Consider the following 20766-nt stretch of genomic DNA (forward strand, 5'->3'; position numbering starts at 1 on the left):
TATGTATCCCTAAAATAGTATCACTTCCCTGTTTTCAAAATACATAAAATGGAATATTTCACTTCACATATTCTATGATTTTTTAGCTCAATGTTAACTTTTTTTTTGAGATGCATTCATATTGATGTATATATCTGCTTCATTTTCTTTGCTGTATATACTATTCCATTTTCTGACAACATAATTATAAGGCACATCTTCTATCTTGTTCTTCAGGATTATCATTGCATTTTCACATAAAGAATTCACTTTTCAAATTCTGTTAAGAGCCCCATAGGGTTTTGGGATGAAATTAATCTAGAGGACAATTTTGGAGGAATTAACATCTTTATGAGACAAACTCTTCCTGTCCATGAACAAGTTATAGCTTACCATTTACCTAGACCTTCCTTATTGCATTTCAAAAAAAATTTTTTTGCAGTTTTCTTCACAAAGATCATTCACATTTTTAAAGATTTACCCCAAGTTAGGACCCTTACATTTTTCATTGTAAAAACAATTATCTTTGCCACCTAAAATTTTCCAACTTGTTGCTGGGGTATAGAAATATAATTGAATTTTTATATTAATCATGTCTAATAACCTTGCTAAGTTAATTCCAATTTATAGGAGATTTGTGGTTTTGTAGACCATATGAACTGAATAATGGCATTTAATTGTTTCTTATTGCATTAGGTAGCATCTCTAGTACAATAGTGATTAGAAGTAATAGCAAGCATTTTAAACTTGTTATTTTTTTTAGTGCCTTTAATGTTGCACCACCAGATATGAAGTAGTAGATGTAGTTTCTCTTGCTATTTTCAGATGCTGTGTTATCAAAGTTGCCTACTCTCCAAAAATCAAAATTCAGGGCATTTTCAAGGTCATTTATGGACGTTGTGCAGAGTGGTGAAAAAATGGAGTCACCCAGGGCACATGTTCCCAGCTGAGGTTGAACAAAGCAATGCTCTGCTTTCGTATTTCAGCTCTCATACTATAAACTATCCTGATCTACGTAGTGCCACGTTCCTTGCACCTTATTTGTTGGTAATCTTGCTGTTTAAAATGGCCTGTAAGTATAGTGCTGAAGTGCTGTTTAGTGTTCCTAAGTGCAAGAAAACAGTGATGTGTCTTAACAGAAACATGTTACCCAGGCTTTGTTTAGGCAGGAGTTAGAGTTCGTAGGCTGTGAGTTCAATGTTAATGAAGCATATATATAGTCTTAAACACACAGAGAACAGGTTATACATTGATTGGTTGACAAAAATGTTACCAGAGGCTCTCAGGAAACATATGGGATTTTCCCCTTGGAGTAATGATTTAGTACTTGCTAATTTTGGTGTTTGCAGCAACTTTATACAATAACTCCCATGAATAATGAGAATTGACTGGGTTTTTTGTAGATAGTTTCTGTCAGCCTTAAAAAGTTAAAAGTACTCATTCCTAGTGTAAGGTTTTAATTTTATTCTGTTTTTAACCAGAATGGAGTTGAAATTCCTCCCCTGTTTATTCTGCATCATGAATAAGCATATGGTTTTCCATTGTTAATATGCTGGAAAAAAGACTTTCCAGTATTGAACTTATTTTAAGATATACCCAATGTGTCATGTATCCTTTTATTGCTTTTAAGCTCCAAATGCACTCTTCCTCAACCTACTTTGTGATATGTTTACTGGACTGTAAACATTTCTCCTTTGCCAAGTGGCATTGATTTGTCAATAGAAGGCACTGGAGAGACACTGACAGAGGAAGAAGTTTTCTTGACTTATTCCAAGTGTGCTTTTCTTAGTGTTTGTTCCTGTGATGCTCAGTCATCATGCAGAAGACTTACAGAGAATTACCCCAGTGATCCAACTGGTTTTCTAGCAAGTTGCACAGGCACCCAGTAGGTGGCTTCCCAGTTTAGTTTCACTGCAGCCCCAGCAGGCATGTAAGGAGACTTGCAGGGACCCCAATGGGCAACTTCTCAGTGAGATTAAGCAGCATCTTGCAAGCAACATTCTAGGAAGTTCCTCCAGCATCTCTGAGAGCAACTTCCTGATGAGTTTTGCTGGTACCTCAGTGGACAGTTTTCTGTTTGTCAGCCTCAGCTGGAGACACCCAAAGAATTTAGCTGCCATCTAGGGATGCTACATACCAACGAGGTCTGACTCTTAACCTTGGAGGAGAGGGCTCTATCCAGGTTTATTCCTTCCTTGGATACTCCCTTTGTCTCAGACATAGTGGCTGTTCCCTACATCTGCTTTTCCTGTTATTTATCAGACTTCTCTTTAGAGTAGCCAATCCTTCATTACAACTGTTTTTTTCATTAAATTTTCCCTGTTCAGGTATCAAGGACATGCTTTCTTTAAAAAAAAAAAGTTTTATTGAGATATTTACCCACATTTCGTACAGTTTATCTGCTTAAAGTATACAGTCCAGTGGTTTCTATATTCATACGGATGTGTAACTATAGCCACAATCAATTGTAGAACATTTTATTTTGAGACTCACTTCTTTCATTTAGCATGTTTTCAATGTTTATCCATGCTGTGACATATACCAACATTTCATTCCTTTTTATTAATGAGTAATATTCCGTTGTATGTATATAACACATTTTATTTACCCGTTCATTGGTTGATGGACATTTGGGTTGTTTTCACACTTTAGTTTTCATGAATTGTCCCCTTATCAAATAACCCTCTTTAGATTTGATAATATTCTTTGCTCTAAAATCTACTTTGATATTACTATAGCCACTCCTACTTACTTTTGTGTTAGCATGGTATATCTTTTTCACCCTTTTACTTGTAATCAGTTTGCTCCTTTATAAAGTGGATTTCTTGTAGGCAACATATGGGACTTGCTTTTTTATTTTGACAATATTTGCATTTTAACTGGAGTGTTTATAAATCATTAACAATTACGATTATTGATTTAATTTAGTTTAGACCTACCATCTTGCTTTTTGTCTCTCTTTTTTTTTTTTTGGTCTGCTTTTTCTTTTTCAACATAGTTTTGGATTAACTAAGTATTTTTTAGGGTTCCATTTCATCTCCTTTTTGACTTATTAGCTATAAACTATATTTTTCATTTTTTATCAGTTGCTTTAGGCTTTAAGCATTTTTAACTGTGGCTACTCTCAAATAATATAGAAAATATCACACATAACATTTCACTTTGGAGCACTTGAAATGTGGCTAGGATCACTGAGAAATTGAATTTTTAGTATTATTTTATTTTAATCAAGTTAAAAATAAAAACTGATAACTTGGTTATTAGAAACCAAGATAACTTGGTCATTATATACTTGGTATACTTGGAATAACTTGGGTATGGGTATCTTTTTCTTACTATACATTTTATGAAGTCTAAGTATAGACTAAGTATTTCCAAATAGAATTTAGCCTTTGAACTGAGATGTAAAATCCACGTTGGATCCCAAAGACTTAAAAAGGAAAAAAGACTGTAACTTATTTTGTTAACAATGTTTATATTATGATTACTTGCTAAAATACTATTTTGGCCATATTGGATTAAGTACCATTAAAGTTCGTTTTACTGATTAGTTTTACCTTTTAATATGGCTATTAGGAAATTATAAATTTCATTTGTGGTACTATTTTTCTTTTGACAACACTGGTATGAGCAGCTTAAATACAAATACTTCCATTTTCTCCTCTGCCTCTATTCTATTGTTTTCATACATTTTACTTCTCTATCTAAACCCCATAATATATTCATGGTTTCTCATAAATTTTTGCTTTAGTCTATTATTTTTAAAAGGGGTTTTAAAAATTCTAAAGTTCTTTTTTTAAAAAAAGGATTTCATTTATTTATTCATGAGAGACACACACAGAGAGAGAGAGAGGCAGACACAGGCAGAGGGAGAAGCAGGCTCCCTGCGGGGACCCCCATGTGGGCCTCGATCTCTGGAACCCGGGATAATGCCCTGAGTCGAAGGCAGATGTTCAACCGCTGAGCCACCCAGGTGTCCCAAAAATAATAAAATTTTTTATATTTGTCTTCATAGTTTCCATTTTTGGGGGTCTTCAATTCTTTGTGTAGATGTAGATTTCCATCTGGTATCATTTTCCTTTTACATGATGGATTTTAATATTTTTGTATTTTAAGTTTGCTGGTGGTGAATTCCATCAGCTTTTGCATTCCTGAATGAATATGTTTTTATTTCGTCTTCATTTTTGAAAGTTTTTTTTTTTTTTTTTTTAGAGAGGAATGGGGGTGTGCAAAGGAAGAGAGGAATGGCATGTGCAAAGGGATAGGAGTGTGCAAAGTGCAAAGGGGTTGTGCAAAGAGAGATACTTTTTAAAAATATTTTATTTATTCATGAGAGACACAGAGAGAGAGAGGCAGAGACATAGGCAGAGGGAGAAGCAGGCTCCCTGTGGGGAGTCTGATGTGGGACTCATCACAGGCCCCCAGGATCATGCCCTGAGCCAAAGGCGGATGCTCAACCACTGAGCCACCCAGGTGCCCCCAATTTCTGCTCTTCTGTAATTTCCAATCTTTTATTCCCTTTGGATTTACTCTATATTTCTTTTTCTAATTTCTTAGAAATATTTAATACATTTGTTATAGAACTTTCTTTTCTAAGAAAAGCATATTAAGGCTAACAATTTACTTTGAATTACCACTCAACTACATCCCACAGGTTTTGATATATAGCTTTTTCTTAATAATTCAGTTCTAAGTATTTTAAATTTTCTATTATGACTTACTTTGACCTTTGAGTCATATAGAAATGTTTTCAAATCTTCAAATTTTAAAAATCTTATGACAATAAATAAGTGACTACAAACATTATGCCATTAATTTCTAAGTTGTGCCATAATTGCATGTAGTTTGAAAGTTGATGAAATGTGCTTTATGGTTTAGTATGTGCTGTTTTAGGGACATGTGTGTGCTATGTTCCATGCATGCTAAAAAAGAATGTATATATTATTAATTTACTCACATCTTTTATATATTTACTAATCAGTGGAATTTGTCAGTTTCTAAGAAAGATGTATTAATTTCCCCAGATAATGGTGGGTTTGTCCACTTTTTTCCTTGTAGTTCTGACAATTTCTTATGTATTTAGATGCTAAAGTTGATAGTTTTACATTGTTCTGGATCAATGCAAGAGTCCTACCTAAATACAGTGGAACTTTGGTTGAAAATTAGTTTAGATTTTACAGAATGCTTAGTGAATGACATACACAGAGTGCTCATTTTAACATTAACTGTATTAGCCAAAAACTGGACCAAATATCCAGATAAACTGTTGCATATTCATACAAGGGAATACTAAAACAAAATTAAAATGAATAAACTCATGCTATACAAAATTTGTGGAAGGATCTCATAACATAATGTTGAGTATAAGAATCCACCCTCACAAATGCATATTGTGTAATTCTCCTATAAAGTTCAAAAACAAGCAAAACTAATCTATGGTGATAAAAGTCACAACAATGGTTATTTTTGGAGGGTAATGACTGACAGAGGGCACAAAGGAGGTTTCTCAGGTGTTACTGGTGTTCCCCATCTTGACCTGGGCAGCGGTTATGCAGGTGTGTTCACTATGTAAATATGTTTCAAGCTGTATACACTTTTGTGCATTTTTCTGAATGTAGTTCCATTTCAGCAAAATTTTGCTAGCAAGTAAAGATAAAAAGACTTTGTGCTCTTTATAAAATAAAACCATGGCAATTATTTTGCTAAATATTCTATTTTACCTATCCTTTATTGTTTGTAATAATAGTCATGATACTCTGATTAACACTTCATCACTTAGCATTTCACTTAGCCTTAGCCTGTGCAGCCAATGCAGCTTCTTCACGCCACTTAGCTTTCTTTGCCAGGTTCCAACTTGTTAAGGATTCATGTCGTTCTGCAGCCTGAAAACAAACAAACAAAAACAAAACAAAAAACAAAGCAAAGCCTTGTGACTGTCTGGAAAGAATCTTTTTACAGATAGACATATATAGGAGATACTCCAAGAAGAGAAGAAAATTAACTCAAGACATCTGTCACAAATAATATCCAATAAAAATGATCCTTTGGTAGAGAAAAAAGTTTTTAAGTTGTTAGACTTCTAGTCAACAGGATGACTGACATTGGAAATCGGCCCTGACTCCCTTGGCACACAAAGACATATTTTTTGGATAAAAAATAACAAAAATATTTTCAAATAGTTATGCTCAAAATCAAGAAAGGGAAATCCTTAGGAATCAGAATGGGAAGATCTCAAAAGGCAGGGCATAAGCAGGATTGAAGACAGGATAAGGAGGAATGGCTTCAGGGAGAGGGGCAAATAGGGTTTTTAACAGCTGTGGGCTGGGAGTTTAATCTCTACACCAATAGGTGAGGCCAGAGTTAGGATCTGGGGTTGGAAGTATCAGATACTCCAAAGAAATGACTACAATCCCTCACACTAGCCCAAGGAACTGGCAAAGAAACTAGGCATTTACTGCGGGGGTGGGGTGGGGGAATCGGCTCAGAAAAGGAAGGATGATCAGCATCATAATTAGGATGGAAAAATTCTATCTAGAAAATAGATCTGAGGGAATAATCTAAGTGCAGTACAGAGACACAAATACAAAAAATAGAAAATAAAGTTAAGAGACATGGAGAATACAATTAGACGTTCCAACATACATGCATAATATGGAAAGAATAGGATGGGCGAAGAGGCCATATTTGAAGTTATGAAGGCTTAGACTTTTTCAGAAGCGAGGGAAGCTATTGGTCTTCAGACTGAAGAGTGTACAAAGTCCTTAGCAGAATAAAAAAATGTAATAGATATTGATGAATGCCTAATCCACCCCTCACACTTAATATATCCACAGTACAGGACTTGGTGTGTTTTGCCTGTCGTGTCTATCAGTTCTCTCCCCAGCTTTACACATCTCCACAAATGGTGGCACCATCCACCTTGTTGCCGAAGTCAAAAACTCAGGCTTTTTGGTTGTTTCTTTCTTCCATTTTCTTTCCTCTTCCCACATCAAACTTACCACAAAGTTCTATCCTTTCTATCTCCCCAAATATATCTCAAATTGCTAACCTTTTCTCTACCACCATCTATCACAACCTCAGTTACAATATATGCATTAATTATTTAAAACAAAAGATGAATTGGAGACAGGCAAGAAGGATAGCTGTGAGACCCTTTAGAAAAGACTGCAATCAACTAGGAAATAGATGTTGGTTATCTCAGACCAGAGTGATATCAGGAGAGATGTTGAGGAGTGGTCCAACAGTAGGTATATTTTAAAGTGGAGTCAACAGGATTGCTGACGTAGAATGGCTTACTTGTGAGCAGCTGGGAAGATGATAAAATAGTGAGCACCTGGGCAAGGCCTTTTTGGAGGGGGTGGTCAGGGAAGGTCTCTGATGGGAGTGAGAATAAGCCAGCTATGGCAAGACCAGAGGAAGGAAGGAAAGCCTAGTGACAAAGGGGTTAGCGTATTTAAAAAAAAATAGGAACTAGTGTAGATGGAGCATAATGAACAAAGATGTTATAAAACGAGGTGGGTCTAGACAGTATCAGACTCTTGTCTGTCATTTAGGAGCTAGAGAATTATCACCTTGGTGGACAGTCATTTTATCTACAGGAGGCTATATACGAGAGATGACAAAGTTTCTATTTTTGTTTGAATATTTAAGAAATATTTAGGAAGTTTCCCATTTGATGAGAGTCATTTCAAAGCACACATTCTCTGCCACGCTAATAGAAATGAATGGATACGTACATAACATAGTAAGCTTACAGCCTCAGTCCTTATGTGAATTACTGGGCCCAGATACTCTCAAAAACCTAAAAAATAACCCAGGGGAAGAGTCACAGAACTAGGGAGAATGGTAATCAGCTACACGTGCCCAGAGAGCAAAGATGTATGGGCCCAAGCAAACCCTTCTACATGATGCGGCAGCCAAAACTTAGTTCCAACTCTGGCTGTGCTAATAGGACATAGTTCACCAACAAGGAAGTTACAGTCATGCTCTGATGGGTCCAGCTGCAAATGCCACAGTGAAGAGGGACACTGATAAACTGCAGTGTGTTCAGAAGAGAGCTCAAAATAGAGGGAAGTTGTTAGAGGGGAATTACGACTGGAAAAGAGAAGACTTGTGAGGATGTGTTAGATGTCTCCCAATACTTGTGGGGCTGCTCTTCATGGTAAAAAGCAATCAGTAGATTAAAGGATTTGGGGAAACAAGAACACAATTAGAGTAATCAGCTCTTAATTTCTCTCTGGAAACCACGTACTGGAGATGACAAGGAAAGGGTTCACATACAGGAATTAGACACACAAGTTGACCTTGATCACTTCCAACGTTTGCCTTTTCTAACGATTTAATGATTCTATGTGATAGCCTATGATTGAGTTCATGACTTAAAGAACGATCTAGTCTGGGTAACTTTCATACAGCAAACTTCTTTTTGTGCAGATTTTAAAACCGGCTATGAACTGTTTTGTTTTTGTTTTTATCTTATAAACAGAAACAAGCTTTGGTTCCTCCTGTCCATGTAGTTTGCACTTGTGGACTCAAATTTCCATGAAAGAAATTGGTTCCAGGAGGACAGATATTTATGGGTGGCTCAAGGTGTTGAAGACAAAATTGTGCTTACACTGAAAGCACAGCACAATAAACCCCAAATTGAGAACAAAACTCATAATATTTCTTGAAATTCACCTGTACAGCTTTATTTTAAAGAGAATACTCACCCTTTTGGCTGACGCTATCACTGCAAAACAGGCGATAATGGTGAGTCCAATCATTATGTAACAAGCTTTCACTCGAGCCTTGTTTCTTGCAGCATCTATCATTTCTGGCCTAAACCAAGATGTGTATTCTGTTAATTATATTGGAGCAATCTGCTTTTTCTCACTGGTATGATAGATAATCATTTGTTATGTAAATATTCCCCAAATTTCCCTCAATGGCAACCGCAGATGTGGAAGACACATCCCAAACCTAGCCTGTTACATTACCAATTGTACCAATTTCAAATTAACAGGTATATTTAGGTCTGAGTTACTGTCAGTCAACATGAATCTACAGTGTAGTACAGTTTCTGATTGTTCAAAATATAATGACTAGAAATGATGGTCTGACTCTCCATCATTTTTTAGTCATAGATCAGGGTAAAGAATTTATGTATGTCTATGACTCGTGTTCATTTGCCCCTCTATTGTTAAGTGAGCTTCATTTTTAGTTTTTTTAAAAATATTTTATTTATTTATTCATGAGACACACACACACACACACACACACACACACACACACAGAGGCAGAGACACAGGCAGAGGGAGAAGCAGCTCCCCATGCAGGAAGCCCGATGTGGGACTCGATCCCGGGACTCCAGGATCATGCCCTGGGAGGCACTAAACTGCTGAGCTACCCAGGGATCCCCTTCATTTTTAGTTTAGTCTTTTAAATATTTTATTTATTTATTTTGAGGGGGACAAGGGGAAGGGGCAGAGGCAGAGAGAGAGAGAGAGACGATCTCAAGCAGACCCCCACTAAGCCAGGAGCATGAGTTGGGGCTCCATCTTAGAACCCTGAGATCATGACCTGAGTTGAAAACCAAAAATCATCCACATAACTGACTGAGCCACCCAGGTGCCCCTCCCTATTTATTTATTTATTTATTTATTTATTTATTTATTTATTTATTTTCTATTATTTATTTGAGAGAGAACAAGCAGTGGGGAGAGAAGAGAGAGAGAGAGAGAGAGAGAGAGAGAGAAGCAGACTCCCTGCTAAGCAGAAAGCCCAGTGTGGGTTCGATCCCAGGATCCAGAGATCAAGACCTGAGCTGAAGGGAGATGCTTAACTGACTGCACCATTCAGGCTCCCCTCTCCTTTTAAGTTTTAAACAGATCGTTTTTTAAAAAAACTTATTTATCTCATTTTATTTTCTCATCAGGCTCCCAATCCCTTCTTGCCCCATCCCATCCAATCCTGAATGGAAAGGTCCTTTACATTTTGTGAGGACCACTATGAGAGAAAAGGTATTTTCTTTGTGGCTTTTGCATGAAGTTTTAAAAAGAAGTGATCAAAATCACAAAGATTTGTCAAAGAAAAAGAAAAAGTCACTTTCGTTTTCTTATTATTCTGAAATTTTATATACTTATTGAATACTGGGGAGACTTATTTATTAATATAAAATTACAGGCAAGTTGAGATTTTAGCAATGCTATTTAACAAATCAGTATTAAAAACATAATCATGCCCGTGGGCCTTTTATACTGAAATAAACTTTAACAATTGGCAACAAGTTTATAGATACACATGATTAAATAATGATTCTTGAGAATGTATGCAGCAGTAATCTTTCTTATCTAAAGTCAAGTTTAAATAGAATGTAGTTACACTGGAAAAAAATTCAGAAAGACAAGTTGAGATTTCTCTTAAGAATGAATAAAGTTTTCTTTAACTTTTCCACCAGTTTAAAAAGCACAGAAAACCAGTATCTAGCCTGTTTTCCTTAGATTTGAGACAGGTTAAGATGCACATTTTAAGATGTTGGTTGCAAACAGGTGAATATGAAGACATTATTAGATTATATTTGTTGCTGAGTTTTGTTCCAGATGGAGCCTAGAAGATATGATCTTTTCTACCTATCCATCTGGCTTTGATCTGCTATACCAAATTAGTTTAGCACTGAAAAAAAAAAAAAACAAGAAAAACCACAACTATTATTAAATATCATTAGTGTGTGATAAAAAAAATTATAGGTCACTTGTTAATTACATGTCCATTAAGAGCATACAAAGTGAAAGCTGTTCACATTGTAAATCTAATACTCAGTTTAGGAGCCATATCCCTCTTAAATAACAATGCTTTAAAAAATTACAGAAAACAGCAAAATGAAAAATATTCAAATACTTTATTTAATGTTTCCAACCCCAAACTACAATTCCTTTCTTAGACATCTTATTCAAAGTTAAATTCTCCTGTTTATAACACTTCTTTTGACTGTGATCCTGGGGAAATTAAATGATTTCTGTAAAATGGTTCTCTTCACACATAGAGCTATATTAATGTAATCCTGGGCCTGCCGTCTCTTGATGAGCATTAATTTACAATACTGCAGCTTCTTTACATTCTTTTTTTTTTTTTTTAGTTATCAGTTGATTTATTATTGAAGTATTGATTACTCTGTTATAGCACTAAAACTCAAAATTCCAAAAAATTAAGGACAGTGTTTTAGCTTTTCTGAGTATAATTTCTGCTTTGGGCTAAGTCTGTAGTTTCAGAGTCTATTCATTTTAAGACAAACAATCTTTGTTTTATAATATTGAAAAATGTCTCTGTGGTTGAATAAATGTTGAATGCAGATTCAAATCCATTGTTATTTCAAATTCCATGCCCATTCCTCATTAAATAATTTGATCCAAGAAAGGAACAAAATGTTTGAGAATTCATTATTGAGTGGACATTTCCCATATTTTTTTCATTTATTTGATATGCTTTGGGTAACTATTACATTATAAAGTAATAAAAGTGTTACTGAAGTAACATTGTGTGTCAACTACAATTTAAAGGATGTAAATTTAAATTTCAAAAAAATGTAGGTAATATGTGCACAGCAAAATGTAGGCCTAGTTTCCATCATCCATTCTACTAGTCATTGATTATATTGTATAAAAATAATATACAGGACATCTAAAATCCTTATTTGATATTATAGTTCTAGTCTCCCCATTTTTTTTAAAGATCAGTTTAAAAAGTAGTAGATTGGTTTTCTTCTTAGTTTCCTTCATTCTCTCTTAAAAATTGACTCCCTTGTAAAAATGCTGGGAAGTGGGATCCCCGGGTGGCTCAGCGGTTTGGTGCCTGCCTTTGGCCCAGGGAGTGATCCTGCGGTCCAAGCAAGGGTCGAGTCCTACGTCGGGCTCCCTGCATGGAGCCTGCTTCTCCCTCTGCCTGTGTCTCTGCCTCTCTCTCTGTCTGTGTCTCTCTCTATGTCTATCATGAATAAATAAAAAATCTAAAAAAAAAAAAAAATGCTGGTAAGTAGTTTGGGCTTGCATAAACCGAAACTGCAGAAAGACAGTTTTTACTTGTTTGGACTAAGTTAAATGTACCCTTGGGGTGAAGTCGTCACGTTGAGTTTTATCATTAAAGCGACCCTCTGTCTTGGGCTTGGGATGCTGAAGAGGCTAGGGATGCTGACCTCCGAGGGTCCTGGCCCCGGGGACACCCGGTGCTCGGTGGGCTGCAGAACCAGCCCCAGGCGTCTCCAGCCCCAGAACGGGAGGTCCCTGGACGCAGATTCCTCCCAGAGACTCTCAGGCCCTCCCAAGAGCCAGGATCCTTCGCTGGGCGGGGCAGGGAGCTGCTCCCAGGGCAGAGCGCCTCTCCCCCTCTGGGGACCCCGCAGGACCCGGAGTGCACGCGTGGGCCAGGCCTTGTGCGCGGCCTCAGGGCTCAGCTTGCGGCTCCGCGCTCTCAGGGGCAGGTGTCTGGCCGGGGGTGGAAGTGCCCCCTGAACTTCTGGGTTTTCGCTCAACTTCAGCCTCTCCTTGTAAGCTTAGACGCCCACTGTCCCGTCAAGGAATCTGACCTTTAGCCGACCAAGGGGAGGTGATGCCCCGGGCACGGGCCGCGCCGCGCCGCACTTACGGGATCCGAGGCGGGATGTCCTCCATCGCTTTGAAACGCCCGGTCCACAGCAGGATTCTCTTATCGAATTGCGAAGGCTTGTGCTCGGCGGGAACCCGGTGCACCCTTCCTGCTGCGAAAGCGCAGGGGTGGACGGAGGAACCGACTGACCGACGGCACACGGCGGCTCAGCGCACGCGCGCCCCCACCTCCCTCGGTCCCCCCAGCCCCGGCTCCGCGGCCGCCGCCCCGCCCCGCCCCGCCCCGCCGCGCCCCCCTCCCGGGTGGTTCCCAGCCCCGGCTCACCGGGACCCTGGGGCCCAGAGCCGCTGGGGGCCCGGCCGCTGCAGTAGCGGGGCAGACCCCGAGGCCGCACAGGCGCCGTGGGCCGCGGGGCGGCGCGGAGGATGCGCCCCAGGCGGAGGCGCAGGAGGCCCCCGACGGCCGCGAGCATCCTGCGCGGGCTTCCCGGGCTCCCGGCCGCCGGCCGAGCACTGCTCCCCGCGCCCCGCCTCGGCCCCGCCCCTCATCCCCCGGCCCCGCCCCGGCCCCGCCCCGCCATGCCCGCCCCCGCCCCCTCACAGCACTGGCCCCGCCCCGGCCCCGCCCCTCGCCGCGCTGGCCCCGCCCCGGCCCCGCCCCCTCGCCACACTGGCCCCGCCCCCGGACCCCGGGTCCCGCAGCTGGACGTGCGCACTCGCTCCCCGGCTCCGCCCCGCGCCCGAGACCCCGGCCCCGGGTGGCACGACCCTGGGGGCCGAGTCCCAGGCTGCGACCCGCCCGCCTCTGCGGGAAAACTCTCGGAGCAGATTCACGACCCCCTGAGACTGCTCCCTGCAGCTCCTTTTAAAGGCATTTTTCTTCGTATGGAGTAGAAACGCGTTTCCCTCCGTCTATCACCCTTTGGCTCCACTGTTTGGTTCCAAGAGAATAAATCTAAACCCCCCGGAAAGAACCAACAGTCCTTCAAGGGCAGGACACGCCAGATGTTGCACGTCCGTGTGAAGACATGCAACGAACTTCTGAATTCCCCACGAAGGCAGTTCTTGAAGCTGGCTCCTCATCGCATCCTCCACTCCCATGCCTTTTCTCTTATCTAGGCAAAACAACCTCAGTTGCTGCAATTTATTTCTCTCCATCTCTTCATTTCTTGCTAAGACCACAAACTCTCCAAACGTTCTTCAAAAGGAGCCTTTCTTCTACCTTCCACCATTTTCCCTCTGCAAAAAAAAAAAAAAAAAAAAAAAAAAAAAGGAAGTGGTGGGATCAGCTAATCTCTGACATCCAAATGGAAACAAGGACTGAGGAAAGGGCTTATTGGAAAGCTGTCTACACTGAAGGACTTTACTTATTCTGCTTACTTATGCTAGGTAAGAGTGCTCTTTGGGACCCGGCACCTGGCCCAGCTCACCCTCCTCCTGTTGTTTTCCGTAGGGTTCCTTCCATAGCCAGACACTGCCTTACACTTTTCGTTGGATCTCCAGATATTTCTTTCTTCCTAACCAGACTGTCAGGCTCTTGAAGGCAAGATCTCTGTAACTCCACTGTCTCTCACATAACAATGTTTAGCAAAAGAAGAGATTCATACCTCTGGATAGAAATATGCATTTAAAGGAGTGGTTGAAGAAAGAACACAGGCTTTGCCTTCATACAAAGGTTGAAACCCCTGATTTATGACTTAAGAGTCGCACAATCATGAGCAAATCATTTATGCCATCAATCATGGTCTCATTCGTAAAAGAATCCCTACCTCTCAAGTTCCTTCATGCAAAGACTACAAAAATCCTACTATATGCCAGCTACGGCTCAGAGCTGGGGATAGGGCCCTGAACAATGTCAAGTGGGAGTTAGTAGATGAAGAGACAAAAAGCAGGATGAAAAAAAAGGAAGCAGGGGTAGAATGAAAGCTATTTAGAAAACATAGCTAGGGATACCCCTCTTACTGTGCCTGGCAGGCAGATAATAACATTTCAAAAGATGTTATCATTTCTTCTCTTCACATCTTTTGTTTCAGCAGTCCTAAAACGCAAGGGCATTTTAATTTGTGTAATCTCATGGAGGCAATGTTGGAGGCTATGACCTCCCAAAAGGTAAAGGTTATGTTTCATTCAACACTGTATCCTTAGGATGTAGCTGAAAAATTTGACACTTCGTAGATCCCTTATAAGTATTTGTTAAATGAATAAATGAGTGCAAGTCTTCAATAATAAAATAGACTCGGTCTGGGCTAGTTTAAGAAAAGACTGAAGTATTTGAGGATGTGCCACATGATGAACTGAAGGAATTCCTGTTTGATGAAGTATGTTGCCATAGGTAATATTTGATTGTTTCAGGAATTTGCTGCTTGAAAATTCTCCTGTTGTTCAGATGTGTTCCTTTTCCTTTTAAGATTTTATTTTTCTTCATGTTTCTGAGAAAAACATCTCTGGGAAACAGCCCATCATTAATAGTTCACCAAGAAGTATTAAACTAGCCAAGTAAGTTTATTTCCCTGGAAAGAACTAAATGTCAAACATCTACACATGATTTTCTATCCCAAGCTTCTCTAGAGTTGCAGAATGACAATGTGATTGAATAAGAGCTTCTATCATGAGAAAAAGAACAATCTGCATTCTATTTTCTATTCCTTATGGGATTAAAATGTCACTATTTGGCAGTGGTCTACATAAAAAAAGTACAGCTGCGTGAGAGATGTTTTCTTTAGTTCTAGAATTGGACTAAATTAAAAAAATACTCAAATCATCTTCTAACAGAAGAAAAAGCTAATTATATTCCTTCCTTCCTTCCTTTTTTTTTTTCCCAACAAGGACAGCTTATTTATTTTTTCGATAAATATTTCCTGAGTGCCTCCTGTATGCCGGGCACTGTTCAAGGATCTGAGGTTGCAGTAGGCAAGCAAATGCAACTCTTTGCCCCTCACAGAGCTTATTACTAATATGTGGCAGTTTTATTGTGTACTATATTATATTATTTTTCAATCCCATGGTTCATCTGATTTGTATATACTATTTTCAGTTTTGTTCCTTCCAGGCTTGATTTTGATTAGCATGGTTTACCTTTCCATTTCTTAGTATGGTTCATGTTTCCATTCCTTATGGTTACTTTAGTTACTTCTTAAGATACACTGTTAAAAGTAGGAATACATTTTATTTAATTTTTATTTTTTTTAAAAGATCTTATTGATTTATTTGAGAGAGACAGAGAGAGAGAATGAGCAGAGAGAGGGAGAAGCCAACTCCCTCCTGGACAGGAAGCCCAATGCAGGGCTGGATCCCAGGACACCAAGATCATGACCGGAGCAAAAGGCAGATGCTTAACCTACTGAGCCACCCAGGCATCCCTATGAATCCATTTTAAATAACGCTATTATATAGACTGAGTGGAAAGTGTGGGTAAATTTTAAATTATTTTATTATTATTATCTATTATCAAGAGCCATTGTGTGCTCACCACTGGGCTAAGGCAGGAGAAGCCAAGATTGCTGCAGAGCTGTCCCTGAGAGGCTCCCACTCTGACTCAGATGATAGTCCGTCATCAGGAAATGCCTTTCTTCCTAAAGAGGGGTTGGGAGGGAACTTTAACTAGTTTGTTTTCCAATCCCCTACTAGCCTCTCTGTGGGGAAAGTTCTAAGGTGACAGCTTACCTGCCGATCCTGCTCAATGTAGTCTCCAATTGGTTGCTTCGGGCAACTTCAATGAAGTAGCTGGTCCAGGCGACAGCCCAGTCACCCAATAGGAATGAAGCATAGGTTGACAACACAGGCAGAAGCTAAAAATGAGATCTGAAAAACCATTCATGAGCTCCTACGTGCAGATCTTTTTTTTTTTAATTTTTTATTTATTTATGATAGTCACAGAGAGAGAGAGAGAGGCAGAGACACAGACAGAGGGAGAAGCAGGCTCCATGCACCAGGAGCCCGACGTGGGGCTTGATACTGGGTCTCCAGGATCGCGCCCTGGGCCAAAGGCAGGCGCCAAACCGCTGCGCCACCCAGGGATCCCACGTGCAGATCTTCTTGTTATTCCTATTCATTCCCATTTTCATTGCAGCAGTTCAATCTTTCATTCTCTCTCAAACATGCCATTGTAATGGCCCCCCAAAGCATTTTCCCCATCTCTAGTCTGTTCTCTCTCTTGTTGTTCCTCTGCCCAGCCTCTGGGAGATAGCTTTTCTAAGGCATGGATGCAATCATGTAAATCTTTTGTGGGCCCCATTTTTTCCCTATTCCCTCTCTAATTTTTCACTCCACATCCCTTTCCATGAAGATGATCCTGAAAGAAATCTTAATGTGGCAGGAGGACTCTTTGAAAGTCTCCTGCTTGGATATCTTGGGTAGTCTGGTTCAAATTCTCTGCCTTTGTCATATCCCTAGACATTTAAAATGTCACTAACCGCAGGTAGGTAGGTCACATAGAATTGTTGTGTGCTATTACTGAGGCACAACAGCTACCGGTTAACATCACAGTTTACTTCTGGCTTGGAAGGCTGGTAGGCATGGTATGTGTAACCAGTTCTCATCAGGGCACGGCAGGCTTCTGACTGGATGAGTTGTTTGGGGTCCTATTGCTCTCAATAGGAGTCTGAGAAATACATTCAGAATATAGCAGGTTGGATTAACCGCTCCTGCACTGTTCAATAGTACATAGCTTTTATTCTGGAAATAGCAAATCTGAAATACATTCGTGTTTATTAAGTACAAGTCTGTGCAGATTGCCCCCCGGACGGTGAAGGGGCATCTGCATTGGCCACGTCTCTCACATTCTTGGGCTGAAAGGTTATTTTTGTAGTCGACTTCGATGTCTGTTAAGGCTCTTTCATGTGTCAGTTGTGCACAATTTCCCAATCACTTTATAGGAAGCAGCCTCTGGTCCTACCCCCGTGCTCAATTTCAAACTCCAAAATTCCTGGTAACAATCTCATGTGACAAAATTAGCATTTTATGGTCCCAAGGGCTAAATCTGCTTCAGACTTCTCCCTCTTGAGGCACAATAATGACTTTATGTAATTCAAATCTTAGGCTTGGCTAGAATTTTAGATTGACTTACTAGTGCTTCTCCAGCTTCCTGTCCCACACCACCCTCTTCAGACACATATAGAAAAGCGGTCTTGCAGAATGAACCAGACCCAATATAAATGTCCAGCATAATACCTTTCCTATATGATTACAATTAAAGAAGGCTGCTCATAATCATAATGTGAATGACGCCACCCCAAATTCCCATAAGATAATTACCTCTTGTCCTACTTGCATTTGTACAGATCTTAACTCCTTTCAGCTGCTTGTCTCTCTCTTGATTTATGAGGTCATGTTTTCTCAGAAATTGTGAACTGACCTGTTTGAGTGTTTTGGCTATTCAGGGATAAAAAAATCAAGTTATCAAATAATTTTTTTTTCTCTTTCAACCTTTTTACTTGGGGCTACTCATACAGATTTCTGATTTCCAGTGAGAAGTATAGTTGTCATATCTAGGCAGAGCTAATTAAAAGGGCAGGGACTAAGGGTTTTGTTTTGTTTTCCATACCTCTCAGTATACCACCATCTACAAATGAAAACAATTATTATTTATGATCATGATAAAAAGGATTTACAAAAGAACCTGTTACAGATGATTAGCACAAATCATTTAAATTATGGGAGCTCTCCAACAAGAGGTTTGGCTTGGGTTGAAGAACCAAAATCTAGGGAAATTTTTTAAGGTTGAAACTGCATAATCAACCTAAGAGAGTGTTATAGAGGTGAAAAATCAGCTATTTTGTTTGTTCATTAATTTCTTCATCTAATCTCCTGTTTTTTGCATTTTCATTATTATAAACTATGCTGCAATGAGTATTCCTGACACATGTCCTTGGGTGCATGTGTAATAGGTTGTTCTGGGGTATTTACCAGAAATGAAGTTTCTGAATCTGGGAATAGTCTCATTTTAGAAATTAAATGTTGAATTGAATGTAATGATAAATATTCTGGGATTTATTTAAAACAAAACTGGCCTCCCTCTCTGAGCTCAGGTCTGCTTTAGGCTGGCAGACTGCCATGAAGATGGGAGTGTGTGGTCAGTTTCCTATCTATCACCTCCCTGCTTTATGCTTCTCTTCAACATCTAATTGGCCCTACCTCTCATCCCCTTCACAGGTCCCCCAGGGCTCCCTCAAATCTGGAAAGGAGAAAGGGGAGGAGGAGAAGAAAGGGAAGAGAAAGGTCTTGTTTCACAGATTTTTGTGATCTGATGTAGGCAGTCTCTGTCTTTGATGGCTGTCAGAAGCTGACCCTTTTTCTTGGTGTGGGCGGGGTCTTTTTATAGGTTCCTGAGACACACGTGCAAGCCCACCATGGTATCAGTGGAGTGAGGGCTTGCTCCTGATGCAGCCACCTCTCTTCCCTGCTGCTGGACAGATGGCTTTAGTCACAACCTTTTGTCTTTAAATGTCTTAGTCGTGGATCAAACTCCAGAGTACGTGTGTCAAGTTCTCCAAGAGGTTCTTCCAAAACTTCTCTCCTTGGGTTTGAAGTGGGAGAAAAGAATTTCTCCTCCGCCCCCCTCCTGCCAATCCCATATGGGAATGAGGGAAATTCCAAAGCGCTTCAACAGGTAGGCAGAGGGAGAGGGAGAAGCAGGCTGCCCACAGAGCAAGGAGCCAGATCTGGGGCTCCATCTCAGGATCCGGAGATCATAATCTGAGCCCAAGGCAGATGCTTCACCGGTTGAGCCACCCAGGTGCTCCACTGTTGAATTTTGTATGCTGATCTGTATCCTTTGATCCTGATGAACTTAATTATAATTCGGTGGGTTACATATATTTATAATTTTGTACATATTGTTGAATTTTCTATTTATTTAGTTATATTATCAAAAAAATAAGGCATTTGAGTTGTTTCTTTCCCACTCCTTTCCCTCCTTGTAATCATTGGCTATGTCCTCCAGAACAACATTTATAGGAAAGCATGGTAGTGGATTTTGTCCCTGACTTTGATGGGAATACTTTCACCATGAAATCTAGTATTGGTGCTATGGTCTAAATATCTGGATCCCCCCGAGATTCGTTTCTTGAAATCCTGACAACCACGGTGGCAGTATTATGAGGTGGGGCCTTTAGGAGGTCATTAGGTCATTAGGGTGAAGCCCTCATGAATGGAACTAGTAGCTTTTTTTTAGAAAGGCCCAAGAAAGTACCCTTGTCTTTTCTGCCATGTGGGGCTACAGTGAAAAGATGGTCTTCTAGGAGGCGGGCCCTTAACAAACAGGGACTCTGCCAACAACTGGATCTTCCAAGCACCCAGAATTACAATAAATAAATGTTTGTTGTTTGTAACACACTGAGTTTATGGTATTTTTGTTGTAGCAGCCTGAATGGACTAAGACAATTGTCTTTAAAGTTTGGATGGTGTAGGGGTACCTGGGTGGTTCAGTGGTTGAACATCTGCCTTTGGCTCAGGGTGTGATCCCAGGGTCCTGGAATCAAATTCTGCATCAGGCTCCCTCCAGGGAGCCTGATTCTCCCTCTGCCTATGTCTTTGCCTCTCTCTCTCATGAATAAATAAATAAAATCTTTTTTTTTTTAAAGGTTGGATGGTGTATTAGTTTCCAAGGGCTCCCATAACAAATTACCACAAACTGAATGCCTTAAAACAACAGAAATTTGTTCTCTGAGCTCTGGAGGCTAGGAACTCTAAATTGAGGTGTTGGTAGGTTCATGCTCCTCTCAAGGCTCTAGGGAAGTATCCTTCCTTGCCTCTGCTAGCTTCTGATGGGTGCCATCAATGCTTGGTGTTCCTTGACTTATAGATGCATCTCTGCAATCTCTGTTTCTGTCTTCACATGGGCTTCTCCCCTGTGTGTTTGTCTCTGTGTCCAAATTTCCTTCTCATAAGTATGCCATCATAAGACTTTGGATGCTTGGATTAAAATCTGCTTGTTAAAAAAAATCTGCTTTTTATATTATTTATTATGTACTGACGAATTTCATTTAACCAGCAGATTTTTAAAAAGAATTCTCATCCTTAATTAAAAGCTTGATTGAGAATAAAATTCAAAGACCAAAAAAATTAGCAATTTTAAATATTGTTCCATTGAACTCTGGCACCAGTACTGCTGTTGAGAAGCATGGTGTTATTCAGATTCTTAATCTTCAGAAGTAAACCCTTTCTTTTTCCCCCTTAAAAATTTTTTGGAATCTTCTCTCTGGCTCTACTG

At 39.9% G+C, this 20766-nt stretch overlaps 1 protein-coding gene across 1 annotated transcript; it reads right to left on the bottom strand.

Annotated features, from left to right (window-relative positions):
- Positions 1–5673: 5673 nt before the first annotated feature.
- FAM162B (family with sequence similarity 162 member B) lies at positions 5674–13030 on the bottom strand. The gene is made up of 4 exons (XM_072776745.1): positions 12883–13030; positions 12598–12709; positions 8691–8799; positions 5674–5861 (listed from the first exon to the last, which is right to left on the bottom strand). Exons 1-4 carry the CDS (start codon positions 13028–13030, stop codon positions 5763–5765), a joined length of 468 nt encoding a protein of 155 aa, XP_072632846.1. The 3' UTR covers positions 5674–5762.
- Positions 13031–20766: the final 7736 nt, after the last annotated feature.

The sequence above is a fragment of the Canis lupus genome, chromosome 1 (assembly GCF_048164855.1).
Source record: "Canis lupus baileyi chromosome 1, mCanLup2.hap1, whole genome shotgun sequence".
Classification (NCBI taxonomy): domain Eukaryota; kingdom Metazoa; phylum Chordata; class Mammalia; order Carnivora; family Canidae; genus Canis; species Canis lupus.

Excerpts from the sequence above, each read along its gene's own strand:
- FAM162B (XM_072776745.1), bottom strand. The coding sequence starts at position 13,030 with ATGCTCGCGGCCGTCGGGGGCCTCCTGCGCCTCCGCCTGGGGCGCATC. Across the intron at positions 12,710-12,882 it reads CTCTGGGCCCCAGGGTCCCG|CAGGAAGGGTGCACCGGGTT; the intron begins GTGAGCCGGGGC and ends GCGCTTTCGCAG. Across the intron at positions 5,862-8,690 it reads TGATAGCGTCAGCCAAAAGG|GCTGCAGAACGACATGAATC; the intron begins GTGAGTATTCTC and ends GTTTGTTTTCAG.